A 12,592-nucleotide genomic window follows, 5' to 3' on the forward strand; every position below is an offset into this window, starting at 1 on the left:
ACCTTCTAGAAATTCTTTTGAGCAAGATTTCATACACAGGAAGTTAAAACTTCTTATCTGAGACTTAGAATAGAGAACATATATAGTGACAGCTTTTAAAGCAGAGAATAGGAAGATGGTTCTGATTCTGAAACAGGTACCCAAATTTAGTGTCTTTCTATTGTAGTGTTTGCATTTTTCCTTAAAGTAGGCAGTAGTAATTCACCTGAAGCTAACACGTTTACTTTTGTAATGCATTTACTTGAGAACTTGCAGGGAATATAGTAAATGTGTGCCACTAAGGTACTACTTTTCAAATGAAAATATGTTTCTAAAGAATCTTCTAATCAATTAATTGTTATTGTTTTTCTTCTCTTTAGTTGTAACCTTAACATAAGAAGACTTTTAATAATAGCCATAATATAAAGTATTAGTAATAAGTATTTTCTTTGAGTGTATTTGCACTGAATATATCCAGGCTTCCAGCCACAGCTGCTCAAATGTATAGCTTATGATATATATGATGTATAGCATAATTCCATGTCATTGTTCATAGCTCTCAAGCTATGAGACTCTTCAAGAATGTAGACTTATGACTTAAATATAAAACTACCCATGCTTTTTATGGAGTTTTTTTGGTAGAATACCTGTTATGCTAAGTATACTTAGTGTGCACAAATCCCTTTATATTAATTTTATGTTGATGTATTAACTTTCTCTTTAATATACAGCAGGTTAAAACTGCACTCAAATACACCCTGGGATTCATCACAGTTTGTGCAGTTCTTCTCTTAATTGGGTAAGTATTTGTATTGACCACTATTCTATGCAAGATTTATTTATCAGAGTTCTGTTCTGTGCTTCTAAGAGGTAAATTATGATACACTCAATCTGTGAAATCAACATTATCTTAGTCACTGATAGGGCTTAAGTATCATGAGAATTAGGTACCTGAAAAGTAAGAGTTTAACTGGAAGATAAAATGGTTTTCTTAATTGTGGAGGTACTTGTGCTTCCAAGTTGACTGAATGTGCAGTGTGAATTAATATCAAGGACATGGTGGCTGTGACACAACTACATTAATGCTTCAGTGTACAACTGGGAGTAAAAACTTGTCCTTATCCCTGTTCATCAAATAGTGTTTTACCTTTCTCAAATGCTTTTTGTGAAATGGACATTGCAAAACAGCTTTTTAGGAAAATGATTAGATGTTATGTGCTTATACTTTCCTAAATGGAAACGCTGTCTGAAGGATGTAAGTGTAGTGTGGGGTTATACTTACATTATAATCGTGTCTTCTATGATAAAGGTTTGGCTGGCATTTGTTTAAAAGGCAAATGTTACTGAAGTGAATAACCTGTTTGCAGCAAGTGCTGTTGTTCTGAAACTCCAGGTAGTTGCAGAAAATTGATTTCAGATCACCATTAAGCACGACATGCACACCAATACTGAGTGTTTCTAGTGTCTGCTGTGTCATAAGCTTTTTAGCATTTTGACTGCAGCAGTAAAGTTGGTGAAAATTGCAAAATGTGTGCTAAAATGGTCCATATCAAAGTACTGGAGTGTGAAGTAGAAACTAGAGCGAAATTAATGCTTCCAGTTGTATACCATCTTATTGGAATATTGTTTTAATTTTGATAAAAGTTAAAGGTACCTTTTTATCAAGTCTCTTGTCCTTTTAAGTGAAAGTAAGGTATTTGCTCTTAAGAGATTGAAGGGGTTTGTTACCTTAATCATGGTCTAGAAATACTACTAAAATTTCTGGCAAAAGCTGTTTCTGACAGGTAGCTCACATCATAGGTATAGACAGATGAATTATATAATACATCCAGTTTAGAAATTTTGGTAGTATCTCTAACTGAATCCTCAGTAGCTGTAAACATGTTCCTTCCTCTCTCCCAGTAGTATAGAATTTGTTCTTGTCCTCTGTGCTGTTAGTATTATTCTTTAAAAAGTCTTCACAGCTTGTAAATTGCAGTGGCATAGGCCACCCCCTTTGATACTTTGCCATATGACAGTGAGATTGATTTGCAAACCAGAGAGCTTGGTGCTTGGCCACTTGCCCTTGGACTAAGTCACTGAACAATGCTTCCCCAGAGGTACAGACTTGAAACCCATGGATAAACAGCAGGAGTTTGTTTTCTAATTGGAACAATTTTACTGCTAGTATCCACGAGGTTACTTGCACACTTTTATGGTTGTAATAATTAAATAGTAGCATCATCCTAATGCCCCCAGAATAAAGCATCCTTGCTACCTAAGATGCTGCTACAAAAAAAAGGTAATTCTTGTATTTCCCCTTTAAGTGAGACTGCAAGACTCCCTTCAAGGGGAAAAGGCTCAGTTTTAGAGGCAACTGAGGTGACTGTGCTGAAAGAAAATGTGAATTCTATTTCTAGTAGAGTTATATATATATATTAAGTAACGTGTCTCGGTGTTTATGTATATGCTTCTTCTGAAGAAGTTACCTGTGTTAAGAGTTAGTCTGCTGTTTCCATAGCAAGGGCAGGGAGTGGCTGCAGAAGTCCAGTGTGACAGAAGGAGATAAAAATATTGGAGCTGAAGCTTCTATATGTGTGGTTTGACTGAATGTGGTAGTGAAGACTAGTCTTGGAGTAGCAGGGGATTCTCTCACTGGTGTTTGGGATCAGAGCAATGTTAAAATGGACTGGAATTTTTGTACTGGGTTTGACTCTAAGTGGCTAGGCTTAATGGACTAGAATTTTCCTGCACACAGGTTACAAGAGTGTGAGGGGTTGGAATGTTTCCTGTTAAGCGCCTGACAAATAGTCTTTCTTCCTGTACTTACATGCCTAGTGTCTCATAGCCAGACAGCCTCTGTTCTGATTGGTTTAGCAAGCAGTCTGTATGATTAAAACAGGTCAATAAATAGCTTTAAAGGCCTACATAAGAAGATTTTGCCAGTTCTGTGGCCAGCGGTCCTCAAATAAATTATAAAAGCTATATTAAGCTCAAAGTTTGAGTGTCTTGTTCTTACCAAGATGTTGACCTTGCTCCACTAAAGATCTTTGTGACTGTTTTGGGAAACAAATCTGTTTTGTACTGCATGATCTTGGAGGTTTTTTCTGACTTCATGACACAGCTCAGTGAGCAGGATGTTATCGTCCAAATTGTTACGAGGAGTAGTGTTTGTACCTCTTGCTTTACTTGTCTGTTACGAAACAGTTGTCTGGCAGAAATGTGCATATCTGTAACACTTAAATCCTCTGCACACAAATAACCTGATGCAGAGTATCATTATAAGCAAAGTATAGGGCAAATTTATACTGTGATACTCAGAACTAGTTTTTACTTGTCATACTTTTCCCTTCCCATAAATTATCTACTTTCCTTGTACTTTCTCTAAATGTCATGTGCTTGTCAAGGGGCTTGAGATACTGCAGTGTACATTAAGGTACCCTTAAGCAGTCTAGTATGAAACAAAATGTTTGTTTTTGAGGCTAATGAATGTTTGGTTCCAAAATAAATGCTTCCCTGACTGTCAGTGTTTAGAATTAAACTGGTTACCTTAAATTTTCTGGAACCATTAGCTCTTAAAAAGCTATGAATATGTCTAATTATCCTATAAATAGTTATGCAAATTATATCACAGCAGAACTCACTTAAGGAAATGAGTCTAAATCTGGTGTGTTGAAAAATAATTTTCTAAGGATGACAGTTAACAACACTTTGATTTAAGGATCAAACTTTGCCCATCATACACTTGTGTATTAACCCTGCCAAGAGTGAATAGTTTTAAGCTGCTTGTCTTGCATTTACTTTCCTTGTTCTGCAGCCTAGATATTGATCTAGATTTTAATCATAACTTACCCAGGTTGTGTTTTGAACAGCACAGCAATTTGCTTCTATTCTTAAAATTGCCACAGTTAATTTGATTTGTGTTCAGAACTCCAAGTATCAGACATCACAGCTGAGCTGTTTTGTTTGCTTGGATTACCTAAATTTATAATTCATGTGTTCCTTTCTGGGGCCTTTGGTGCATGGAACTTGAGGAGGAACTGAATTAGATGTCCATCTTCTTCAGTCAAGGTTTATCTGAGTGCTAATTGAAGAGTATAATGTATACAGTGGTCCTGCTTTGATTAGTGTCATTTGACACACTGGTTGTAGGTAGTCTCAGCAGAAAAAAAAAATCCTATTGTTCTCGGGGGGAAAAAAGGCAAGCAATTATAAATATCCTAAAGTGTTCTTCCATGTCGTTTGTTCCCTGTGTGTGGTCCACAAATAGCAAATCCATAGTGGTGCTAAAATAAAAAGGACTTGAGCTGACTTATGTTCTCAGAGTCTCCTATTTCAACCATTTTTAGCAAATAAACATGCAGTTATTTCTTTCTGTCATTTGTAAGTAGAAGTGTTGCCTAACTTGGTTTTAGTACCTGTGTCTTCATTTTGCCTGGATGCTCTTTTACAGAAAGAGTTGCTACTAGAGGCAGATAAAAGAATAAATCTGAAGTCAACAAGCATGTGTCAACTTTAACAAATGCTAGCCCTTAATCTGCCTCTTACACAGTCAAGAAGATTTTGTTAGAATTAAAATCTTGACTTCTAAAATGTCAGGGGTTTTTTTTGGCAGAGTATCAGTTTGGTTTTGATGTGATGATTGCATGTGCACACAGCTGGTTTATCTCTAACCTTTGAAACAAAAGCATGTATTTTGTACTTAAAGTTTGAGACTGCTCCTGGAATATATGTATTTCTTTGGCACTTGAAGCAGAGACCTAATAATGTAGTCTTTGTCATACAAGTCCAAATGATACATGTAAACATACTTATGGACTTTGGTTTGAGTTCTTGCATTCTTTGCCTAAAGTGTTTCCCTTCAAATCTGTCTTCCTTGTGACTTGTAGACATTCTATTTCATGTCTCAAAGCTGTGGTTTCAGTGGTTTTTTGCTATGGAGGTACTGTTTTTCCAGCTGTTACAAAGCCAGCTGTTTTGTCTGTAGAGGTGCTGAAGAGTTACTCTTACTAGTTGACTTCAAATGGTGAGCCTGGCAACAGGAAGCGTTCAGCTAGGGGCCTGTTTTACCTGACATGGTTTTCTGAGCGGTCTTTGCCAGTCTGCTTGTTGGAAGAACAAAAATACTTAATGAATTTCTCTGCAGCTCAGTTCTCTGGGCCAACTGCAGAACTAAGAATGAAATGGAGCAGATGTGTTACTTTAGTTGTAATAATGGAAGACAAACACATTCCTTTGTATTTTAATGCTTGTTTTAGAAATCATTATTTTATTTTGGCTTTCAGAAGTGTATATTTATAAGAGAACTTGTCTCAATTGATGTTTATAGAGTTTATTTGCTCCTCTGCATAAGAATCAAATCGGGATAATAAATCATATTAATACATCTTTTAATGATACTTGAGTGTAGGGCCCTTACCTCTTATAGGGTAAATAGAAAATCACTTGCTCATTGACCTCAGACCTGGCTCTACACACACGTACATGTACTCTTGCTGATCTAAATGCAGCATTTGAGGAGAATGTGAGTAAAGTCACACTGCTTTTTCTTCAGGAATTAGTGGATTTCTATTTTCTTAATTTGGAAGTAGAATTCTTTTTATATTTGACTAATTAGGGTAAGAAAGTTCTTTTTTTTTTTTTTGTTTTTGTGTTGTAGTGCTTTTGTTCCTTTGGATATTCCTAACAAGAAGAACTCCACAGAGTGGGAGAAAGTGAAGCTCCTCTTTGAAGAATTTGGAAGTAGTCGTAAGTTTGAGATTTGTTCTGAGCTTTGCATGAGTTGCTACTCTGCTAACTTCTGTCACTTGTTCATTGACTGAACAAGATAATTAACTTCCTTGGTGACAGTTTTCTAACTCTTCTCTGCTTGCCTACAGTAAATCTTTGCAATAAGAGTGTTCCTCCTGTTCAGAGGGAAAAAAAAATTAGAACTCTCTTGAAAGACACTGCCAGCATCTCCTCTATGTTCTTTAAATACAGTCCCTATTTGACAGCAAGGACTCCAGTGCTGTATCCTCTGATATTTATGGTGGGGAGAGGAGGCTGCTTTCTTCCACAGTCTTCACTTAACTCCACTCTTAAATGCTACTTGGGCACTGAAGTTTGCTGGCTTTTAGGGTGTGGTGAGCATGTATCATGTTGTGTGACCGTCTTCAGTCATTTACCTAATGAAATGCAGTACTGCTGCTCACTGTAAGAATGAGACAAGTGAGTGGTTCTGTCTATTTAGACAGGAAAGTCCTGTGGGTGTTACAACTTCTTCCCTTTGCTCTCGCAGTACTGACCTCTTCTAAAATTGTTGTTTGTATTTGTTATACTTTACACTGGGGCTGTGAAGAACTGTTATGAAGACCAAGCTCCATGAAATAGTATTTAACACTTAGCTGATGTAGTTCATGTGCTTAGCCAAGGTATGTTTTCAGGGTAAAGGTGTGAAGTGTTTTATAGGTGAGCTAAGACAGACTTGATGTCACTTTTCAAATGTAGTCAAAGAAGGGTAACTAAAAATTGTCTAGCAAACATTCATCCCAATGCATAAGTAGTCCATTATTTAGTGCTTCATTCTTGATATGCATCAGAGTATTGGCTTCTCTGTGACTGTTTTAGGATATAATCATGCAAGCCTTCATCAAGTCATATTCTGTATTATTCCAGGAATTTTGTACTGACTAAAAGTTCTCTGCACTGACATATACCAAACACTGACAGAGATCGCTAATCCCTTTAGGGCCCCATCAACTTTACATGTACAGTTCACTTAAGTATTCTCTAACCTGATCCTCTTACACCAAGGATATATATTCCTTCCAGCTTTTCTCCCTGAGCTTCCTGGCCTGGGCTTCCTGAAGTCTGGTCTTGCTAGTAAAAACTGAGGCAGAGAAGGCATTCAGTACCTCAGACTTGTCATGGAAAAGTCCTGTCTCACTAGGTTCCCTGCCCCACTCAGCAACAGGCCCCTATTTTGCCTCTTATTCCTCTTGCCACTTAAATACTCAAAGCCCTTCTTGTTTGCTTTGACATCCTTGCAGAGTCTTTAATCATAATATGCTCTGTGCTGTAATTTGTGCTTGTAAGTGTAGGAGATGGGGAAGACAAATCTATAACTTATTGAACGTTTTGGCTGTCTGCTTGAAGGTGTTTCTCTTGCTTTGTAAAGATTATAACAACATAGGAAAAAATGCTTCTTAAACTGTTTATACAGGTTGTAATAGCAGTTGAGCTGAAATGTAAGCTGCTTTTTCCAGGTAACCTTGATATGACTGTGTAGTGGGTTCAGTTCGTAACTGCGTGGAAATACCAATTTAGTGTAGTGGTTTGGCCCAAAATACTCATTACTGTTTACCTTCTGTGAGATAAGAATTAGGAGAAAAGCAAAGCAGGAACAAAACTTGAAAGAATATGAATAAGTTTATTAACAGACTCAAAAGAAGGAGGAAAAAAACCAAAATCATACCACACCTTCAGAACACTTCTCCTCCCTCCACCTTTCTCCCTTCTCCCAGTGACAATGTAAAAAGACAACCCTTGAGATGTTCAGTCTGTTTACCTCTTCCATAATAACCTTCTTCAGTTCATTTAGGAAGAGGCGTCTCTCTTGCTCATGCTCCATCCAACCATCTCCACAAGAAATTCTCTCATGGCTTCAAGTATCACAAGACAGCCGCCCAGGTTGGTTCTCTGCTCACATGTGAGTCCCTCCCCCAACTTGCAGCTTTTCCCACAACTGCTTTTAGGGGTCCACTCTTGATTTACTGGGGTACAATTTTAAGGTTGAGCCATTCAGAAACAAAGGTTCTTTTTTCACCCATCTTTGGGAGGATCTTCATCTCTAAGAATAGAGGCCCTCCCCCCTTTCCCTGGGAGCAAAGGGGGTCCTCATCATCTTCATCTCTAGGGCTATCTCTGGGACCATCTCTAGGAACAGAGGTCTCCTTCTGTTTGGAGCAAGAGTCCTCATCCCTTCCATCTCTCCCTGTTCAAACTTCTCATCAAAATACAGCTGCTTCATCATTTGCTTATTTCAGCACAGGTGCTTTTGCTCACAAGTGCAGTTTGAATGCTCCACCCCCTATGCCTTCATGAAATTACAATGGGTACCCTGATATATCGTAGTCCATCACCACCATAGCTTTACAACAGATTTTCATCTTTTAGCATCTCTTCTTTCCCCTCCCTCAGTATTTCAGCTCTTCTTTCTTTACTTAATGTCTGCAGCATTTACAGCACTAAAAGGGTTAATCTCACCCAGGTCTTGCAGCTGGAATGTGGCTTATTGCTGTTGGTCACATGATCTTTGCCGGACAGCGGAGCAGCTTCAGCTGAATCTTGGCCGCACTGGAGAGGAGGAGCCGGGCGGCTCCGTCTGCACAGAGCAGGGCTGTGGGGGGGGCTGCAGGTGGAACAGGGCCCATTGGCTCCAGGATGGCTGTGGCCCGGCCCAGCCCGAGCAGGGCCCCACACGGGCCCAGCCTGGTTACCTGTCCCCTGGCTGCAAGAGAGCGAGCTCAGCCTGGGGTTGGCTATTCTTAACTGTGGATCACAGAGACGGTTACAATTTTGTGGCTTAAAAAATTGTCAGTATTCAAACTAGCCAGTTGATAGGTTCTGTCAGGTCATCGAGGAAGCTGTAAGCACCCCTTTGCAAGAGCATCACTTCTGGGACTATGCTTGCTAACCCATGACAGACTGTAACAAAGTATTTGGCTCTGTCTTTGCTATGAAATACAGTATAGCCAATGTTTATTTAAACTAAGAAAGTAAAATGATTAAGATTCTGGGCTGGGATGTGAAAGTCTGATTTTTTCTGACTATTAGCATTTTCTTCTGACTTGTAATTTCATAGGATAATTCAGATTAAAGAGACCTCAGGCCATCTAGTCAAATCTGCACCAAGAAGGAAGCTGTAAGGTCAGACTAGATTGCTCAGGGCTTTGAGTATTGCTGGTTTGGGCAAATTTGGAAATACATCCTCTGAGAGAAGGCAGGTTACAACCATTCTTCCCCCCCAGGTTTGGGAAAAAATGAATTTTTCTCAAAGGAATGTGAAAGAGATACAAACTATTTATTTAACAAACACACTGGAAGAGGATAATAATGCTAAATAATAATAAAACCTCTTGCTCTGCTGAGAGAAACCTGGGAAAATTTCAGACTCCTTCCGTAGTCTGTCTCTCCCCCTCCTTGGAGCTGGGACAAGGTGGTGTGCCCACCTCCAGGGTCAAGGCCTTGGTGGAAAGTACTCCCAATGTATTCTGATGTTGAAACAGACCAGCAGAGAAAAACAAAAAAAAAAAAAAAAAAGAAATTCCAGGAAAACAAAAGTTCAACTCTGTCTCTCTCTGGAGAAAAAGAAAGCTGAAAGCTGGCTGGAAAGCAAGCAAGCAGAGTGCTTCCTCCCACTCCTGCCACTGCTGAACGCAGAGAACCGTCTCTATCTCTGTCCTTGAAACATGAAAACAAACTACAAAACTGCTTTGAAAAAGTACACTTTTCTCTCCCCCCTCCTAGGCTCAGTTTAAAGGCATAGAAAGGCACAAAATTAATTTCTGGGCGTAAAACAGCAATATGGGATACAACATCATAAAGTCACCCCAAGACAATCAGCTAGCTCTTGAAAACCCCATAAATTTGGAGACTCAACTCATTGTGAAAAAATCTCTCCTCTCACCTGTTGTGGATATACCTGCTGTCACCCACTGTCTCACACTTGACAACTATGCCCCACTGAAGAACCTGGGCTCCACCTCTTTGCTAAGCAGACAGGCTGTGTTGGGTGTCTCCAAGCTTGTCTGTGTTCCAGGCTGAACAAGCCTGGCTCCCTCAGCTTCTCTGCACAGCATGTGCTCCAACTTCCAACCAACTCAGTTCTCCCCTTGCTCAGATTTATCACTCTTTCCTGTAGCAGGGGCCTCAAAACTGGCTGCAGTATTCCCTATATGGTCCATTCCTTTAATAGATGGGCATGCTGCTGGCTTCTCTTCAGATTGCTGTCTCCCAAGACCCCCACACAGGGGGGCCCCTGTGTTTTTGTAGAGCTACTCTACAGACAACAATTCTCTGCGAAAGGTTCTTTGTTGTTCCAGATGCTGGAGAAATAAGGACAAAATGCTTGCCTATTGTCTTTACTTGTACTTGTTATCCTGTTTCTGTATTAATTTCCCCTTTTCCTTTGTCTGTCTTCGGTGGCCCAAGAAATAAAAAGATCTTGAGACACAGGACAAACATCCAGTCATCACTTGGTAGTTGGTAGTGGGATTGTGAAAGGAATGCAAACTCATCCACTGAGGCAAAGCCTGATAATATACTTCTGGTATACAATTATCAATTTTTCAGCCAGTTAGTTTCTTAATGTTCCATTGAGCATAGTTCAGACTTTTAAAATGGATATTAAATGTTGGTTTCAAATACTTGTACAGGAGGATCATCAAATACAGTGTGTAAGTACATTGTGTGCTATGTTACGAATAGGGGTCATGCGTTTGCGCTTTTTTTTCCCCTAAACTTCAGAAAAAAGTCAAATTTTCACAGCTACTGAAGGGAAAATAGTTCTAGGTTTATTTTTGTGGGTTTTTTTTAATACGTTTTAGACATAGCTGTGGTATTTGAAAGGCAAGAACCTACTGCTTTTACCTCTGGGAAAGTAGTTTGATACTATCTAGCAAAAAGAGTAAAGGAGAGATTTGAGCTGTGAAGTTGGATTTGGCTGTGCTATTCTATTAGTTTTTGGTGGTTTTGGAAGGAGGCCTGTTAGTTTGGTCAGAAGAGGGGTGCAGCTACTCATAGAGGATAGTTATGGTTTCTCAGTTTGTGACTGTTTGGTGCTGTGTTCAGGAAATAAGAATGGAAACTAGCTACTTAATGAACACAGGCTAGTAATTCTGTGTGAGCAGGAATAAAAGTTACTGTACTCTAAATTCTTGAATTAGCTAGAGGGAGGACATGGGGGAGAACAGTAAACTCTAGTTTGGTTATGATTTGAGCACAAACGTGAAATTGATTGCTGAAGGTTAATTTCTGTAGGGGTTACTATAAGTTTCCATGTTACTATGTAACCAAAACCACTTGTGAGGTCTTGCATGGTGAGGTCAGGGATAGACCTATTCTGAAGAATTATGCAGGTGTTAGGGAGTTAAATACCTGTTTTATTTGGTCACTCTTGTCTTCTGCTATCTTTTTTAATTACTAGAGTTATAAGACTACAGTAACTCTACAGTCCTCTGAACTTTTTCCAGTTTGTTGGTCTGTATATACATTGAGTGAAGCTGAGGCTTTTTTTGGTTGGTTGAAGGATCCATGCTTGTCTGATTCTGGATAATGCTTTTATTAGGAGAAATCAGGTGATAGCAAAAGAAACTAAGATGAACCATGCAGAATGCACATGAAAGCTGTACAAGTTACATGGCACCCTGGGGAGGCCAGAAATAAATCTTCAAGAGGCATTAGACAGCTCTGGGAGCAAGTTCATTAGTGGCTTTTCAGCCATTTGGGTGAATGCAACTTCTGTGAGCTTGTAACAGAGACAAGAGTCTGTCCTGGACCCTGCAATTTGGGATAAAGATCTGCTGTGATCAAAAAGCTCTTCTAGGTAAATTTTTTTGTCTGAGTTATGAATGGTAACTGTGTCTTAATCTTTTTCTTCTTTCTCATGAACTTAAATCTCCCATGAAAACTAATTTAGGAAGAAGTGTTCTTATACATCTACTTTTAAGTATTTTCAACAGGTTCTTTTTTTTTTTTTTTTGCAGATGGCTTGACTGCACTTTCATTTTCCATTAGTTCCTTAACTGTGATTGGAATGTTGGCAGCTATCACTTACACAGTAAGTTGTTACACAAGGTTTTCAGATTTTTATCTTCATGATACTTGTGGTTATCACTGTCTGTACCTGTGTGGAAAACTTGTCATCCTAAAACAATTCAGCAATGTCTTTAGCTCTGGATTTTCATGGTTTGAAACACTCATTCTAAGTTCTAACTTTTTGCTTGAAAGACCACTGTTTTAGTACTGAACACAGATCAGACTTAATTTAGAAGTGTTTATGCAAGGGGATGTCACATTGCTTATGACGTTTAACACAGTCACTGACTTCTCTTGCTCTTAAGCCTTTATTTCTCCACCCTGATGTAGAGAATTAAATGTTGCTTTTTTTTTTTATTCATTGAAATGTGGCGTAACGTAGAGTTGGTATGGAGCTAAACTACTGCAGTTCTTTCTGTGACTTAGAGGGATTTGGAAGGGTTCATTCTGTAACCAATTGTAAACTGTATGATTGAGGCTATGTTAGTTCAACTGCTTGACTTTGCCTTTATGTACAAAGGACAGGGACTGTTTTAACTTACTAGCTTTGGCCAACATTTAATGTTTATGTGGCCATTTGCTTTTCTACTCTGTTCTTTCTTCCTTCAGTGAATAATCAGTGTGTTTGGAGTGCTACATGTTTTAATTTGTCATCAAGGTGAAATTTTGCAACAAAGAAGAAGCTTTAAAGCTTAAGATAAAGCTTTATCTGTTATCAATCAGTTAAAGTTTCTCAGAAATTACTCTTTTTCTGATAGGTTTTAATCTTAAGGTTCATGTCCTTGCTAATATAATGTTTCCTTCCATTGCAGCCTGCCTCTAACATAAGGTTGTT

General features: G+C 38.7%; 1 protein-coding gene across 1 annotated transcript in view; it reads left to right on the top strand.

Annotated features, from left to right (window-relative positions):
- Positions 1-12,592, top strand: part of LMBRD1 (LMBR1 domain containing 1) — a 72,881-nt gene that overhangs the window by 15,701 nt on the left and 44,588 nt on the right. The window contains exons 5-7 of the mRNA XM_069011350.1: positions 711-778; positions 5,618-5,706; positions 11,706-11,779. Of these exons, the coding sequence (XP_068867451.1) occupies positions 711-778; positions 5,618-5,706; positions 11,706-11,779 (231 nt within the window). The remainder of the gene's footprint in view (positions 1-710; positions 779-5,617; positions 5,707-11,705; positions 11,780-12,592) is intronic.

This window comes from Aphelocoma coerulescens, chromosome 3 (assembly GCF_041296385.1).
Source record: "Aphelocoma coerulescens isolate FSJ_1873_10779 chromosome 3, UR_Acoe_1.0, whole genome shotgun sequence".
Lineage (NCBI taxonomy): Eukaryota > Metazoa > Chordata > Aves > Passeriformes > Corvidae > Aphelocoma > Aphelocoma coerulescens.